This window comes from Miscanthus floridulus, chromosome 18, assembly GCF_019320115.1.
Source record: "Miscanthus floridulus cultivar M001 chromosome 18, ASM1932011v1, whole genome shotgun sequence".
Taxonomy (NCBI): Eukaryota; Viridiplantae; Streptophyta; class Magnoliopsida; order Poales; family Poaceae; genus Miscanthus; species Miscanthus floridulus.
Window position 1 is genome coordinate 2,490,444 of NC_089597.1, and position 15,900 is coordinate 2,506,343.

At 48.5% G+C, this 15,900-nt stretch overlaps 1 protein-coding gene across 1 annotated transcript in view; it reads right to left on the reverse strand.

The window, feature by feature from the left end:
• The window catches only part of LOC136519519 (ABC transporter C family member 13-like), a 35,374-nt gene extending 22,155 nt beyond the window's left edge, over positions 1–13,219 (reverse strand). Inside the window, exons 1-8 of the mRNA XM_066512911.1 lie at positions 12,833–13,219; positions 12,529–12,694; positions 10,676–10,842; positions 10,444–10,575; positions 10,187–10,287; positions 9,957–10,026; positions 9,256–9,504; positions 8,830–8,899 (exon numbers count right to left, since the gene is read on the reverse strand). Of these exons, the coding sequence (XP_066369008.1) occupies positions 8,830–8,899; positions 9,256–9,504; positions 9,957–10,026; positions 10,187–10,287; positions 10,444–10,575; positions 10,676–10,756 (703 nt within the window). The 5' untranslated portion in view covers positions 10,757–10,842; positions 12,529–12,694; positions 12,833–13,219. The remainder of the gene's footprint in view (positions 1–8,829; positions 8,900–9,255; positions 9,505–9,956; positions 10,027–10,186; positions 10,288–10,443; positions 10,576–10,675; positions 10,843–12,528; positions 12,695–12,832) is intronic.
• Positions 13,220–15,900: the final 2,681 nt, after the last annotated feature.

The following is a 15,900-nucleotide window of genomic DNA, read 5'->3' on the forward strand; positions in this document are numbered from 1 at the left end:
GATATACTTTGGCGATTTGGAGAAACATGTTTGGCGATTTGGAGAAACGTGTTCGACGATATACGTTGGTGATTTTGTATTGGAATTCGTTATGGAGTAGCGTAGAGCTCGGCGACCGTAAGTGGAGATTAAATCGTAATGGAGAAAAAGTGGAGACAAATTATGGAGACCAAAATTTTATTTGTCACAAAGTGGAGAGTACATATCTGGGGTGTTTCAAGGATAGAAACATATGAGGTGCTCGATGTGCCATGAATTGGGGATATTGATTCTGTCTAAGTCACATAGGTGATAAGACCCTAGTCGGGTAACCTCTTTGACGACGTAAGGCCCTTCCCATGGGGAGGAGAGCTTGTGCATCCCTTTGGTTTTTTGTTTTCTACGGAGAACGAGGTCGCCGACAGCAAATGAACGACCTTTGATGTTGCGGTTGTAGTACCTCCGCAAGCCTTCTATATATTTGGCCGTGCGGATGCTGGTGATTAGGCGTTCTTCCTTGGCCCTATCGACGTCCTTTGTCTAAACAGCTGCGGCTTGCTCTTTATCATAATTTTCCACCCTAGGTGCTTGGAAGGCAATATCCACTGGTAGTATGGCTTCTGAGCCATAGACCAAGAAATATGGAGACACACTGGTGCTGTGACTAGCTTGAGTGCACAGTCCCCAGACCACAGCTGGTAGCTCTTTGAGCCATCTACCTAGATGTTTTTCTTCTTTCTGATATAGCCTCTTTTTGAGGGCATCAAGGATCATGTTGTTCGCCCGTTCGACCTGGCCGTTGGCTCTAGGATGGGCAACAAAGACATATTTGACAGAGATGCACCGGTCTTCGTAGAAGTCCCAAAAGTGATGACCAGTAAACGTAGTTCTAAGGTCAGTGATGATGCTATTCGGGAGACCAAATCTGTGGATGACATCTTCAAAGAGCTCGACTGCTTTCTTTGCAGTAGCCGAGATGAGCGGTTTATACTCGATCCACTTGGAGAACTTATCAATGGTGACGTATACATATCGGAAACCACCTGACACTGGCTTGAAAGGCCCAATCATATCTAGTCCCCAGCATGCGAAGGGCTAGGAGGCTGGGATGGTCTATAGCTCTTGTGTCGGCACGTATATTTGCTTGGCAAAAAATTGTCATCCTTCACAACATCGGATGAGGTCTTATGCATCGAAGATGGCCGTGGGCCAGTAAAAACCAGCTTGGAAAGCTTTGCTGACTAGGGTTCTTGAGGCCATGTGGTTGCCCTTGGATAAGTCGCCCCAGCATTCTTGAGTCCGAAGGAAATAATGGTGTAGCAGTACGCACCAATGGGCATGATGAACGATGTCTTGATCTGGTCTTCTTCCTTGATGGAGATCTGGTGATAACCGGAGTAACAATCGAGGAAGGAGAGCAGTTCGCAGCCAGCGGTAGAGTCTACAACCTCATCTATTTGAGGCAGACCGAAGGGGTCTTTAGGGTAGTGTTTGTTGAGATCAGTGTAATCAACACACATTCTCCATTCTTTATTCTTTTTTGAACAAGAACAGGGTTTACTAACCACTCAGGATGATACACTTCTTTTATGAATCTGGCCGCTAGGAGCCATTTTATTTCTACCCTAATAGTCGCCTTCTTGTCTGGCGTGAATCGGTGGAGTTTCTGCTTGATCGGTTTGGTGGTCGGCGAGACATTCAAGGAGTGCTCGATCTTCTCCCATGGTACCCCTGGCATGTCTGTAGGTTTCTAGGAAAACACATCAACAGTGGCACATAGGAAGGAGATGAACGTCCTTTCCTATTTGGGGTCGACGTGAGCCCCAATCTTCATGGTCTTGGAGGGGTCATCGAGGCCAAGGCCCACCTCCTTGGTTTCCTTGGACTTGGTGGAGGCGTGAGGAGGCTCCAGCTCTAGGATCTCCATGTCGTCGGCGGGCACCGTCTTGGCTTCGGTGACCACACTAGCCATCTGGATGGAGAGGTCGGTGGCTTCAGCGAGAGCGAGACTCTCTGTCTCATAGGCATAGGCGATGGAGAGATTGGCCCATAGGGCTAGGACTCCTGTAGGCAAAGGCATCTTCGGCACCAGATACGCGTAGTGCGGTATAGCCATGAACTTGGCCAGAGCTGACTGACCAAGTATGGCATGGTAGGCGGTGTTGAAGTCGATGATGTAGAAGTTGATATGCTTGACGCGGTAGTTGTTTGCTGTGCTAAACTATACTGGTAGGGTGATCTCTCCAAGTGGATTGGATGCCCTACCAGGTACCACACCCCAGAAGGAGTCTGAAGGTGTGAGATCTGCTATCCCGAGGCCCAACTCCTTTAGGGCTCCGGCGAAGAGGAGATTCAGAGCGCTCCCACCATCGACGAGCACTTTTCTAAAAAGCACTTTCTAGATGGTTGCCTTGAGGACGAGGGGGAAACGCCCTATGTAGGGGATGTCCGCCCACTGGTTGGCTCTACTGAAGGTGATTGGGACCTCGGACCATGGGCGATAGCTGGGGTTGGCGGCGATGTCTTCCGTAGTGATGGCGAGCACCCGCCAGGCGGCGAGCTTCCATTCTCTTCTGCTCTCGGTGGAGGCGAGGCCTTCAAAGATGGTGGTGACCACCTTGTCGTGGTCCTAGAAGGCATTGTTATTGTCCCCAAGTGGTCGGTGGCCTCCAGCTCCGTCGTTGGTGTCGTCGTCTAGCTTCTTGTCCTAGAACTCCTTAGCCAAGCTGAGGCAGTCTTTCATCTTATGTCTAGCATTCCTGTGGAGAGGACATGGGCCATCGAGGATCTTCTTGTATTGCTCGTCGTAGTTGTGCTTGGCGCGAGGTTCATTGATGGCGGCGACGATGTGGTCTGGCCAACGGCGATGATTTTGACCAGACTTGGGTCCTTCTGGCTGACCATGGCCGCTATCACGATGGTAACTGCGATCATTGTAACAGTGGTTGTTGTGGCATCAATCGTCGAGGCGGTCATCGCAGCGGCATGTTGGGCGATGAGTGCCCACATCTTCATTGAAGCGCACCTCGGCTTCCTCGGTGTCGGCATACTAGTTGGTGGTCGTGATCATCTCACCAATCCCTGTGGGCGGCTTACGGTTGAACTTGGAGCGAAGCTCATGGTGATGGAGTCCTCTGATGAAGGCGGTGATGACCTCCGCTTCTGTGATGTTGGGAATAGAATTCCTCATCTCAGAAAAGCGTCTGATGTAGCTACGGAGGAGCTCGGATGGATTTTGATTGATGCGGTTGAGATCGTGCTTGGTGCCCGGCCTCATACATGTAGCCATATAGTTGTCGGTGATGACTTTTTTTAGCTCTTCCCAGGATCCGATGGAGTCTGAGGCAAGGCTTGTAAACAAGCTCATGGCGGCTAGCGTGAGCATGACAGGAAGATAGTTCGCCATGACACTGGTGTCTCCTCCGACAGCGTGGACGGCAGTGGCGTAAGCCTGTAGCCACTATGTCAGGTTCATCCTTCCTTCGTAGGGCTTGACCCCAGTGATTTTGAAATCATGGGGTCACTGAAGTGTTCGGAGCGCCCTTGTGAATGCTGGGGGCCTTTGGGGTTGTCGGCGCCATCGTCTACGGCATTGCCAGCGGGGAGTGGCTTGAGAGCTAAGTCCAGGTTACCGTACTCTTGCTTGTACTCCTGGCGGCGTCGTACTTCTTCTTCATGGCGACCGAAGCGGTGTTCGTCGATAAGTCATTGTGCATCTCGGAGATTGTTGAGGTGCACTCGGACGTCCTGGTCGACCTCCTAGTCATGTTGGTGGTGATGTTCGATGCGGTTGCCCCTAGCTCTGCCCTAAAGGAGTTGCCTATCGTCACGGTGCTAGTCGGTGAAGTGACTTTAGCGGCGATCGGTTCTTGTCACGGCTGATTGGTGAATTGAGGTTGTGGAGTATGAAGGTCTCTGATCCTGGCAGATCTCATTGACCTGACAGTGTGCCGCTTTAAGCATGGCGGCAACCTTGGTGACCTCGGGTGTTTGCGGGAGCCAAGCGAGCTCATTAGCAGCCACTGCGAGATTGGCGCTTGGGGTCTTGTAGACATCGTGGCTATCAACGCGGACAAACTCATCATCGAGGTTGCGTTGGAGTGTCCTTCCTTGCGAGTCAAGTTGCTGCTTGGCCGTTGCGAGAGCAATCTCATTTGCATGGCGTGACGCATGGTTGACGTTTCGGTTCTCATGGGTGGCGTGTTCCTCCTTGGTTTCACCATTCTGAGGGGGCTATCGATGCTGACATTGAAGATTGCGCTGCCATGGAATGGAGGGGGAAGAAGTAGCTTGGTGGTCGTTTCGGCGATGGTCTCCATAGAGCCCTGGGACTCGGAGTCTGAATTCTCCTCCGAGATGGTCTAGAGGGATGCTCTGGAGCGTCGGTCGACATGGAGCATGTTGATGGCTAGCGGAGCTAGTTAGCGATCTAGTCCATGGGAGGATGGACATCTCCAACCTGGTCGGTGAATCTGTCCCTTAAGGCATCTTGGTAAGCTGTGGTGGCGTTGGTGAACCCAAAGGGTAGGGCCATAGCCCCTGGAGTTTCCCAAGCAGCCACCGATAGATCCGGATCGGAGGGTGATCGACGCCGAACTAGAGTATCCAGAGCCGATTCGGCGATGGAGAGGCAATCAGCGAGCTTTAGACCAACCTGATCAATAGATGCGATCAGATTATCATTGTTGATCTGTCTCCTCTAGTAGCGAGGAAGTGGGCGGCGAGTTGTCGATGAAGGTGACCTTAGAGGTGGCTTCGAGATCAGATCTGTAGTCACAGGTGCGGGGGTGGTCGGCGTAGAATTGATCTGCACGGGCTCAAGGAGCTCTCTAACTCCATCAGCGTTGATGATCCACGAGATTGATCCAACCATGAAGATCTGGCTGGGCTGTGGGAGGGACGAAGAGCCTATGGAAAAAAGCCATCTTGTTCGACAAGGAAACAACATGCACTCCCCTACCTGGCATGCCAACTATCGATAGAATATCATTGGTAGTCCTCTGAGGGGTATCCCACGAAGGTAGATTGATCGGTAGATAAGCGTGTGATCAAGAACAAGAAGGCAATAGAGACACATGAGATAGACAGGTTCAGGCCGTCAGTATGACGTAATACCCTACTCCTGTGGTCTGTTGGTTTGTATTAGCTATCGTATGATATTGCGTGTGTTTGGAGGGGGTCCCTACCCGCCTTATATAGTCCGACGGGCAGGGTTACAAGTCAGTTAGATCTGAGAGATAACCGGAAAGTAATAACATATTACAGGAATCTTAGGATCATACGTATCCTAACAGATCTCATAGTATCTTCAGGATATCTTTCCGATGTCTTGCGGGAGGCGCCGAGCAGAGTCATGCCCCGCAAGGCTTCATCTTATGGGCTAGGCCACCCCTAGGGGTGTAGCCCATGTGGTCTACCATGGGTATCCAGGGTCATACCCCCCATAGGGGGAAGCTCAGTGCTAATCCTAAGGTTGTCTCACCACCGGCGGTGCCTTCCTCTCGTCGGAGAGGAGGAAGACGATGGGATGTGGTGGAGGAGCTCTCGATGCCCCTTCGTGGGTCGCCTTGCTCTCGATGCTGAGCAGAGGCCAAAGGATGGAATGGAGTTGAATGATCTGAGTTCTCCTCCTCCCCCAAGGTTTGACCTTATCCCTTATATAATGAGATAGGTTGGGTACATGGTGGTTTGGAGAGGTAAATATACTGTCTACATGCGTTGGAGTCCAGGAGGGCCTTATAGCGATGCGCTATGGACTGTGGTAGTGTTGTGGAGCGGTAAAAGCCTTGGGCATCGTTTGGCTCCTCTGTTCTGACACTCTACGTGTCAAACTATGTCGGCTTGGACTGGCCTCCCTTGGGTGGACCTTCTAGAGTCTTCTTGGTGGCGAAGAAGGTCGGCTCTAGGGACTGACGCACGGGCCTAGAAGCCTCCGAGCCCCTAGAGGCCATGAAGAAGCTTTGTCTTCTTGTGTCACACCCCATGCGTGACCTTGTCAGGAAAGTGGTCGGCAATGCCGTGCCCAAGGGGTAGTGCTAGGGGAGCCCCTGAGCCTCAGTAGCTCGGGGCTTGTGTTCTTGTGCCCGGGCCTTAGCTGGCGTCGTTGGCAGGGCAGGAGCCAAGGGCCAGACCAGAGTGTCATCATAGATCAGGAGCCTTAGGGCTTGAGCAATCCCCCGAGCCCTAAGCGGAGGTCGCGGTGGAGTCAGGCTCAACCGGGTTTCTTCTCAAAGGGTGTGCGCGAGCATACCCGATAGGTATAGCCCTTGAGCCTCCGGGCAATCCTAGAGGGGTCGGACAGGGGGTCTTCATCGTTCAGGAACCACTGGACCTAAGGCTTAACATACCCATATGTTAGGATCTCGTCACTCGCCTTCACCAAGGAGCTAAACCAGGTGAAGAAACTAGATGACCGTAGCGCGTGCGTGTGACGCGCAACGTCGTCTTCGACGAGAGCCACGGCTAGGACTGGACCAAGGTAGGAGAGAGCTCTGCATCGGTGGTAGAAGAGTTCACCATCGAGTACCTATGGTGTGCGGGAGTTGGGGGAGCAAAAGGTGCATCTCCATCCGCATCCCTAGCTTCGCCATGCTCACCGTCACCAGCTCCGAGGGAGCCCGGGAGCCCGATGGCGGCGGCTGCCACTCCACCTCTGCTCCATCTGGCTTCATCTGCTTCCTCTGCTTCCCCTACTGCCACGCCACCGCCCACCGATCATCTCCTAGTCAAGCTCGCCACGCCGCTAGAGGACGACGAGGACCGTCTAGATGCGTTCTACGACGACGAACCTCTCCATTATCGGACGGTGACGAACATCATCGGCGATGAGTCTCCACTAGGGCTAGCGCCACACCTCTTCACCCAGCTACACCTGACTCATGCCAGTGAGCCAACCAACTACATTGAAGCGCAAGGCGATCTAGCCTAGCAAACCGCCATGAAGCAGGACCTCAAGTCTATGGAGAAGAACAAGACGTGGGAGCTCATCGATCTGCCTGCTGATCACCACCCAATCACTCTTAAGTGGGTCTTTAAGCTAAAGAAGGATGAGAAGGGAGCGGTGACCAAGCATAAGGCGTGGCTAGTGGCACGTGGCTTTGTCCAGCAAGAGGGCATCGACTACGATGACGCGTTCGCTCCAGTGGCACGCATAGAGTCGGTCCACGTCTTTCTCGTGCTGGCATCCCAAGAAGGATGGTGGGTGCACCACATGGACGTGAAGTCTACGTTCCTCAAAGACGACCTCAAGGAAGAGGTGTACGTACATCAGCCGCCTACGCAAGGCTCTCTACGGCCTACGGCAGGCACCGTGCGCCTAGAACGCGAAGTTGGATACCACGCTCAAGGTGATGGGCTTCCACCAGAGCGCTCACGAGGCGGCGATGTACGGCTGGGTAGCAAGCGCATTGTCCTGCTCGTTGGCGTCTACGTCGATGACTTGATCATCATAGCCGTTGAGGAAGGAGAAGTGGTGAAGTTCAAGGCACAAATCAAGGAGAAGTTCGACATGAGCGACCTCAGCCTCCTCTGCTTCTACCTCGGTGTCGAAGTGCGCCAGGATGCCAGTGGCATCACCCTCCGCAAAGCTCACTATGCCAAGCAGATCCTCGAGCTCGACAAGATGGTCGGTTGCAATCCGGCACACACGCCAATGGAGGAGAAGCTTAGGCTTAGTCATCACAGCACGGCGGAGGAGGTGAACTCCATGCACTATCGGTAGCTCATCGACAGCCTCCGGTATCTGGTGCACACCCGACCGGACCTAGCGTTCGTGGTCGGGTACGTGAGCCGGTTCATGGAGCAGCCCACGGTGGAGCACCTGCAGGCCGTGAAGCGTGTTCTTCGCTACGTGGCCGGGACCCTGGACTACGGTCTACACAACAAGAGGGCTCCCGGCACGGCGCGCTTCGTCGGCTACTGCGACCGTGACCTCGCCGGCGACATCAACACAAGCAAGAGCACCAGTGGAACAATGTTCTTCCTGGGTGATTGCTTGGTCAGTTGGCAATCCATCAAGCAGAGGGTTGTGGCATCGTCAAGCTGCGAGGCTGAGTGCATTGCCACCACCACTGCAGCAACACAAGCTCTATGGCTGTCCAGGTTGCTCAGGGAGCTTCTTGGTAGGAAGGTTGATGCGGTGGAGTTGAAGGTGGACAACAAGTCCTCTCTAGCTCTGGCCAAGAACCCAGTCTTCCATGACAGGAGCAAGCACATTCGGATCAAATACCATTTCATCAGGGACTGCTTGGAGGAAGGGAGCATCAAGGCCAACCACATCGCCACTAATGATCAACTGGCAGACATACTCACAAAGTCATTGGGCAAGGCCAAGTTCCAGGAGATGAGGAGGAGAATTGGTCCAAGGCAAATCATTCAGCACTAGGCTTAGGGGGGAGATTGATAGTTAAGCCTAGCTGCTTGTATCTTACTTTTATGCATTTACAAATAGTTTTCAGGTTCCTTGGCTTCCAAGTAGGAATCATAGCATCTGCTTTATGCAGTTAGAATATGCTAAGCAGTAGGTACACCACTTGCCTATATAAGCAGTGGCTAAGCATCTTCTTGTATCTCAAGTCATTTGCAATTCAATACAATCCAAGTGGCCTATGGCCAAGCTGCCCTCTGGGCTTTTACCCCAAATCTGAGATCCATTTCTATGTTTGGGCAACAGTAAGAACGTCTGTTGTTAGTCTTTTGCTCCCAAATAGAATATCACTTCAAGTGCCAAGAATGAACAGAGTATCTTTGCTCCCAAATAGAAAATTGCTTCAAGTGCCAAGAATGAACAGAGTATCTATTTGCCTGGGAGAACTTTTAATAATGATTCTTCTATTCTTGAGGAATTAATACCTTGCTGAAGAAGCCTTATAAACTTGTTCAGCAACAGAGGGCTAACAAAACTGATGCTGTCATTTAATACCTGCATGAATAGAATGTTAGAAACTAAAAGGCAATCAGTGTGAACTTCAATTTAAGAATGCTTGACTTTGAAATAAGGGTAATAACATGAAAAAGTTGTTCTAAGATAATTAATCCCATGTTGCCGTTCATGGAATTTCAGGTAATACTATGATAATATGTTTCAGGTCACTTGTGTAATCTGCTCATTGTAGGATATATTAATTGTTCCTTGCCAAAAAAAGGATATATTTCTAATTGCCATAAAAGAGGTGAGAACAAAAGGACGCCAACTTTTATATGCCATGAATCCCAGAGTTGACATCTAGCAACATCCTTTTACTCAATTCAACAACCTCAATGAAAAGAAAAGGATACCTTAAGAAGGCCCAAACGTAAGTATGTCCGTCCATAAGAATAAGACATGGCTCTAAGTAGAGATGAGTTGTCATGGTGGTTTTGATATTCAGCAGTCCAGGAAGACAGAAGTTTGTCATAACAGGAGGTAGCTCTAAGCTCAGTTGGTAACTCAAGCGAATCTGAGTCAAGTTGTCTTGTGATACCAATGTCCATCACTGGATTAACGAATTTGAAAGTCAACAGTTCCCACAAATTGTAGTCCTTTATCTGAAAAAATAACATTAAGGGAAGATGTCACAATTACCTTTTGGTGATGGAAAACAAATAAGAAAGATTGGACAGGATCCGAATATTGATGATCAACTCCAAATAGTGAACGATAAGGAAGTCAATGCACATCAGCATGAAGCAGTTAGCACAGATCCTGTAAAATTTGTGGGTAATATAGTTGTTCATACACAGAAATTTACAATGTATTACAAGACCATGTATTCAAATTGCAAGCTAATAGCAACTTTATGGCATGCATAAGATGACCTCTACTTAATATAATGATACCCACCTCTCATGCGAGTTCGGGAAAAAAAAACATGCATAAGATGAGATTATCACAGCAATACCATAACCAAAGTAAAACTTCTTACACAGGTCATAGACTGAAATTGCACCATCCTGAATGTACAACAGAAAACCAAAGGCTTATTACTGAAATCACATACCATGTTTGTAATTTCACCCTCAGCTTTTTCATCATTTAGAATGAGTGGGGCTTCAATAGAGTTCACTTCTCTGAAAGTGTGAACAGTCGCACATTACTTTTAGGACAATAATGAAACAGTATGTACTAGTTGCTAAATAAAAAAAGGGAAAATGTATTAGTTCACAAGATCTTAGGCAATGAAAATATAAAAAATATTCAGAAACGTAGGCAAATTGGGGAATCAGGTACCTTTTGTTGCCTGATTGGCCTACTACAGCAGCCACAATAACAAAGAGTCCAAATGTGGTTGCAGTACAAAATGAGATAATCTCCATAAAAGATGACATTGCCTATTGATCAAAGAAAGCTTAGAATAGATGTTTAAAGACGAAAATAATAATATTTTATTTCAGTCATAATAAAACAGCAGAATTTTGTAGAAGCCTTCCACAGCTTTATTAACATGTCGAAGATAAAGGAAATCGTTTTGTAAAATAATGGGATACCTTTAGTAAGGTAAGCCTGTATTGCAAATGAGGTGTCTCTAGAATAGTCTTCAAGATCCAGCAGAAGCACATTATTGGGTTATAGAGAACTTCAAACCAAGCCCCACTGACACGGACAAGAGTTACAGACATCTATGAAAAGGAATGTTTAGCACCAACCGTAAGGACATTTGTTCAAACATTTATATGACTCGGAAGAGAACCAAGATCATTATGATAACAGAGTTCTTACCCATGCAATAAACTGGGAGCATGTGAACAATAGTTCATAATTCGCAACATCCTTCCCTTCAAATTTCTTCTTAGCTAGCATAGTTAATCCAACCAGACCCAAAGGCAGGCTGCAAAACCAGGAACACCGAATGCAAACAACTTCTCCGATAAACCTCTCCTGACGTTCTAAAATAGTAGAACTATTATTACACATAACAAGGTGCAAATAATGAAGAACATGAATTAAATAAGACAATTGTCAGGTAACAGCCATTAAATGTAAACAGAGCCACTCTCCTCGGGCATTGCTTCTATATGGTGTTAAAATGTTATTTGTTGTTTTTACGGTTTGCCTTTTGTCAAGTTATCTTGTTTTATTTAGTACTTTAATGCAAGAACATATAATATCATTATGTAGTACTGGGTGGTATATTGTGCTTCCAGCTGCTTGAATTCTCCTAGTATTAGTATGAGCACCAAATTTCTGAAATCTTGATCCAGTTTCAATTATCCACTTATCCATAAGTAACTGAAGGTGCTAACCCTACAATTACTTAGGACAAAATCATTAGTGCAAGCTTTACTTGAATGCTCCAAATGGTCTACCACAAAAATAAACATGTGAAACATATAATGCGATATTGGGAGCATCACAGGCATTTGAATAAGGCCTAATACATTAACAACAACATATTGCTTTGCACGCATAGAATGTAAGCACAAAAAGAAATGATCATAATTCAAAATTAGCAGCAGTATAGTAGATGCCGCCCTTATTTTTACCCCCTCTATGAGCAATCACATACTCCTTCCATCCAAAAGAATGAAATTCTCGATTTTCGAGTCAAAGAATTTGAACTTGAACTAAAGTTATATTAAAAAGTATTAGCATTCATGATACGAAATAAGTATTATTAGATTATTTATGAAATATATTTTTATAATAAAGTTTATTGGAGATATAAATATTAATACTATTTATTATAAACTTGGTCAAACTTAAATCAATTTGAGTGTCACGTTCTTTTGTAGACGGAGGAGTACGTCTCAAGCCACTGACCTAGACAATTAGTACTGATACAGAAAAAGGGAACTATCTCCGTTATTAATGCGAGTCACATCAGGTCAAAGTATGCAGATAGAAACAAGCATGTTCGGGAGGCCGTATCATATCGTGGATTATTTACTGTTGGCTGGTTTGGTGTGAGAGAAAAACACTGTTCCTGGCTGGAAATTTACGATCGTTTACGAGCAAGCGAACAGGCTATCTCGGCTGTCTAATCGCTTACACTATTTGAACGAAATGCAAAAGCAGAATCAGGAGGAAATGATGGTTAGCAACTAAGGGCGCGTTTAGATCCGAAAATTTTTGGGTTTTGTATACGGTAGCACTTTCGTTTGTATTTGGCAATTAGTGTCTAATTATGGACTAATTAGGTTCGAAAGTTTCGTCTCGCGATTTCTCACCCAACTGTGTAATTAGTTTTTTTTCCGTCTACATTTAGTACTCTATGCATGTGCCGCAAAATTTGATGTGACGGGTACTGCGCAAAAAATTTTAGATTTTGGGGAACTAAACAGGGCCTAACTTCCCTGCAGATTCCAAATATTCAATGGCGGTTAGTCACAGCCACACCAGAGTAAACTGCTAGTCATGTGACTCTGTAACAGGTGAAACAAATGCAAACGGCACTAGACATACTTGCCGCACCTACTCTGTATCATACTCATACATTTGATAGTGATTGCACAAGTTGGACTTCAACATAGCGTGAACGTAGACAGCGAAATGCTCTTCGAAATGATCGCAGAATTGATCGGTTACTTATGAAACAAAGAAGCACTAGATGATGCAGAGCAAAAATCAAGTACCTGAGCTCTGGTTGTGTTCCTCAGCAACCGTGGCGATCGCATTCCCAGCGAACCCCAGCACCGTACAACCGCGACAAAAGTATTAAGGAGACCTCAGAACAACACCAACAGCAAACCACACTCGAGAACAACCAACTCAGAAATGCCTCCCGTCGTCGTCCCATACCTGCAACGAGAGATCGCCCCCCAAAAACCCTCGCGGGTTAGCACCACATCGCGATCGATAATATTCAAAAACCTCACCGTCCCACGCCCGGGATAGAAAAAAAAAGGCAGGGGTTTAGCGGGGTTTTAGGAACCGCACCGCGGGATCGCCGGGGCAGACGAAATCCATGGAGGGAGGCGGCACACGGCGGACGAACGCCGACGCCGCCGCGCGCGCCCGACGGAGGATTCACGAGCACGGGCCGGCCTCGACTCGGAGGCAGGCGGGCGGGTGGCGAGCGGAGCGGAGACCGGAGGAGGAGTGGTGTGGTGTGCGCGTCGCGTCGCGCCGTCCCCGTCTCGTCACTCTAAAAAAATTAATTTAACCCCGTCGTGGGGTGGTGCCACGCGCGTGATCCACCGTCTGTTTGTTCTCGTACGGTGGATGTGGGAGATGAGAGAAAGGTCACCAAAGTGTGGCTTCGCTTTTCCGTTATCCACATCCTAAAGGTGATTAGTACATGCAGTAATATAAAGAGCAGCGCCCCTTTTGGCATAACCGAAGATCGCACTAGCGCCGTAGCGCGCGGCCGGCGAGTGGGGAGGCACCGGAGTGCCGGCGACGGCGTGGAGCGCGGCGACGGTGACACGGCATGCGGGTCCAAGTGCAACGACGGACCCACCGTCAGTGTAGGTCTTAACTTGAGGATCGCCGATCGCCTGCTTCATCTGAACTCTGAAGGCGAAGAGGGTCGCGTCGCGCATGCGGATCTCCACTTTGCGGGAGTGGGCTTTGGCCTTTGGGATCCTTTGTCGTTTCTGTTCAGTCACGTGGCGCGCACATCGAAGAAACGGGGAGATCGGAAAACGAACGATATGCATCTCTCGCGAGTGGCGATCCCTCCGCGGAGTCCGCGCTGTTCCAGCGCCGAGCGCCCAAGACGTCACCAGACCATAACAGGCCGAATAACTGAACACCACAATATATTGGGCCGACTGCAAGAAAACGACACATTCCCACAACAAACAGACTTCACCATTTGCTAAAAAGAACAAACAGACTTCACCAATTCGTCTCGTCCAATACCAATCCTATAACAAACCTACTCCAAGGACTGAGTGATATTTAGAAATCCGAAGGAGAAAAGGGAAGGCATAAATCAAGGAAGAAAAGAAAGGTGTTCAAGCTGGCCCGGGCTCAAACTTGTTTTCACGAGCGCGCAGCGTCAGGGATGGCCCAACCTCACCTCATGTCAACCCGCTTAGACTTAGCCCAACCCAACCTCGCCTCCTGTCGACCTGCTTAGAGTTTAGCCCAACGCATCCAACAATTCCTAATTAAATTTGGCCCGCCTTCGCCAAGACTGCTTCGCGAGCCTTGTGGGCTAGCAAGGGCGAGCTCACCCGCCTATTAGACGGGAAAAGTACTTTGCACCAAAAAATTATGCTAATGCTCCATCACGTGTGTCCTTCTCACGTTGGTCAATCCCGACACGCCTAGCTGGGCTGCGGACCGACCCACGGGCTTGCTCTCCTTATCAGCATACACGGTTTCTCCAAAAATAAAAAGAGTGCGACATCTTATCTTCCCTATTCGTATCGGCTCCACCACACCGCCCGTCCTTCGGTCGTGTATGCACGAGCTCTGCTAGCGCCCGCGTCCGCACGAGCGTCGTCGCCGTCCGCATACGCACGAGTGTCGAGCGCCGCCGCTAGCCGCGTACGCACGAGCTCCATCAGCCGTGCTGCGCCGCCCGCCCGTGGTGAGCTCCACCACTGCCACCTCCACCATGGGGGTTGAATGCCTGGTCGGTGGCCAAGAAGACCTCTGCCTCCACATACCAAGCTTGTTGCGGCCGGGTGTGGAGCTCGCCCGTGTGGAGCTTACGGCAGCTCGGGCGGAGCCCGTCCACGCACATCTCGCGCCCGCGTACCTAGTTTGCCGTGGTCGGGGCAGAACTCGCCCACGTGCAGCCCACGACGCCCGAGATAGAACTCCACACGCCGACGAGGATCATTCTCCCAAGCAGCAAGGAGATGTTGCGCTGAAACTGCATGTTGCAAGCGTCTGTTTTCAATTGTTTCAGAGGTATGTTGTAAGCGTTTATATCGATGTTGTAAAAGTAGATCGGGATGTTGCACAAGTTGCAATGGGGTTTTCAAGTGTATGTCACAAATGTTTTATCTGTTTCAGACGTATGTAGTGTTTCATCTGGATGTTGCAAAAGTAGATCTGGACATTGCATAAATAGATCTGGACGTTGCATATACATGCATGTTCCAAGCGTATGTTTCGAGTGTTTCATACGCATGTTGTAACTGTGTTTATCTAGACGTTGCATATATTTTGCAATGGCTACAAACGTGTTTACTCATGTTTCAGATGTATGTTGCAAGTGTTTCAACTGTTTCGGACGAATGTTGCAAAGTATTACATTTAGATGTTGCAAAACTAAATCTGATGTTGCACATATTGCAATGCGACGCACTACTGCAGCTGCTGGGCCAGTGTGCACGCACGTGGGAGCGGAGGGGGTGTGAGCGGCGAGCGCTGTAAATAGAGCAGGCATAGATCGAGACGCAGCCCCCACGTGGGCGTGCACAGGTGTGAGAAAAAGGAGCGGTGTGGGCCCCCACGTGAAGCAGGTGCAACAGCATGGGACGCGGGCAGGCGCAGCAGACGCGGGTGTCCAGACGCTAACCCCTCGTCCGAACATTCGGGTGCTAGCCTGACAAAGTTTTTTTTTACTTCAACTATTTCTGGACTCTTAACTATTTTTCTTAACTCTTAAAACCATTTAAATTACCTCCCTATCTTACATCCTTTTTAATTAAGCCCGTGTTTAGTTGCCAGGCCAAATTCCAAAAAAAAAAAATGCTACAGTACCCATCACATCGAATCTTGCGATACGTGCATGGAGCATTAAATGTAGGCGAAAATAAAAAATAATTACACAGTTTGGTTGGAAATCGCGAGACGAACGTTTTGAGCCTAATTAGACCATGATTGAACACTAATTGCCAAATAAAAACGAAAGTGCTACAGTAGCCCAGAATCCAAAATTCACCCAACTAAACACCCTCTAAAAAAATTGGTAAAAACATGATAAGCATTTTAAAACATAAAATTATTTCTTTGCTTCTAAAAGTTTCAAAAAAAATATCTCTAAGCTTCTATGGGGAAAGATCGCTTCAAACACAAAGCCATGGTTGGGTTACTTGTGGTGA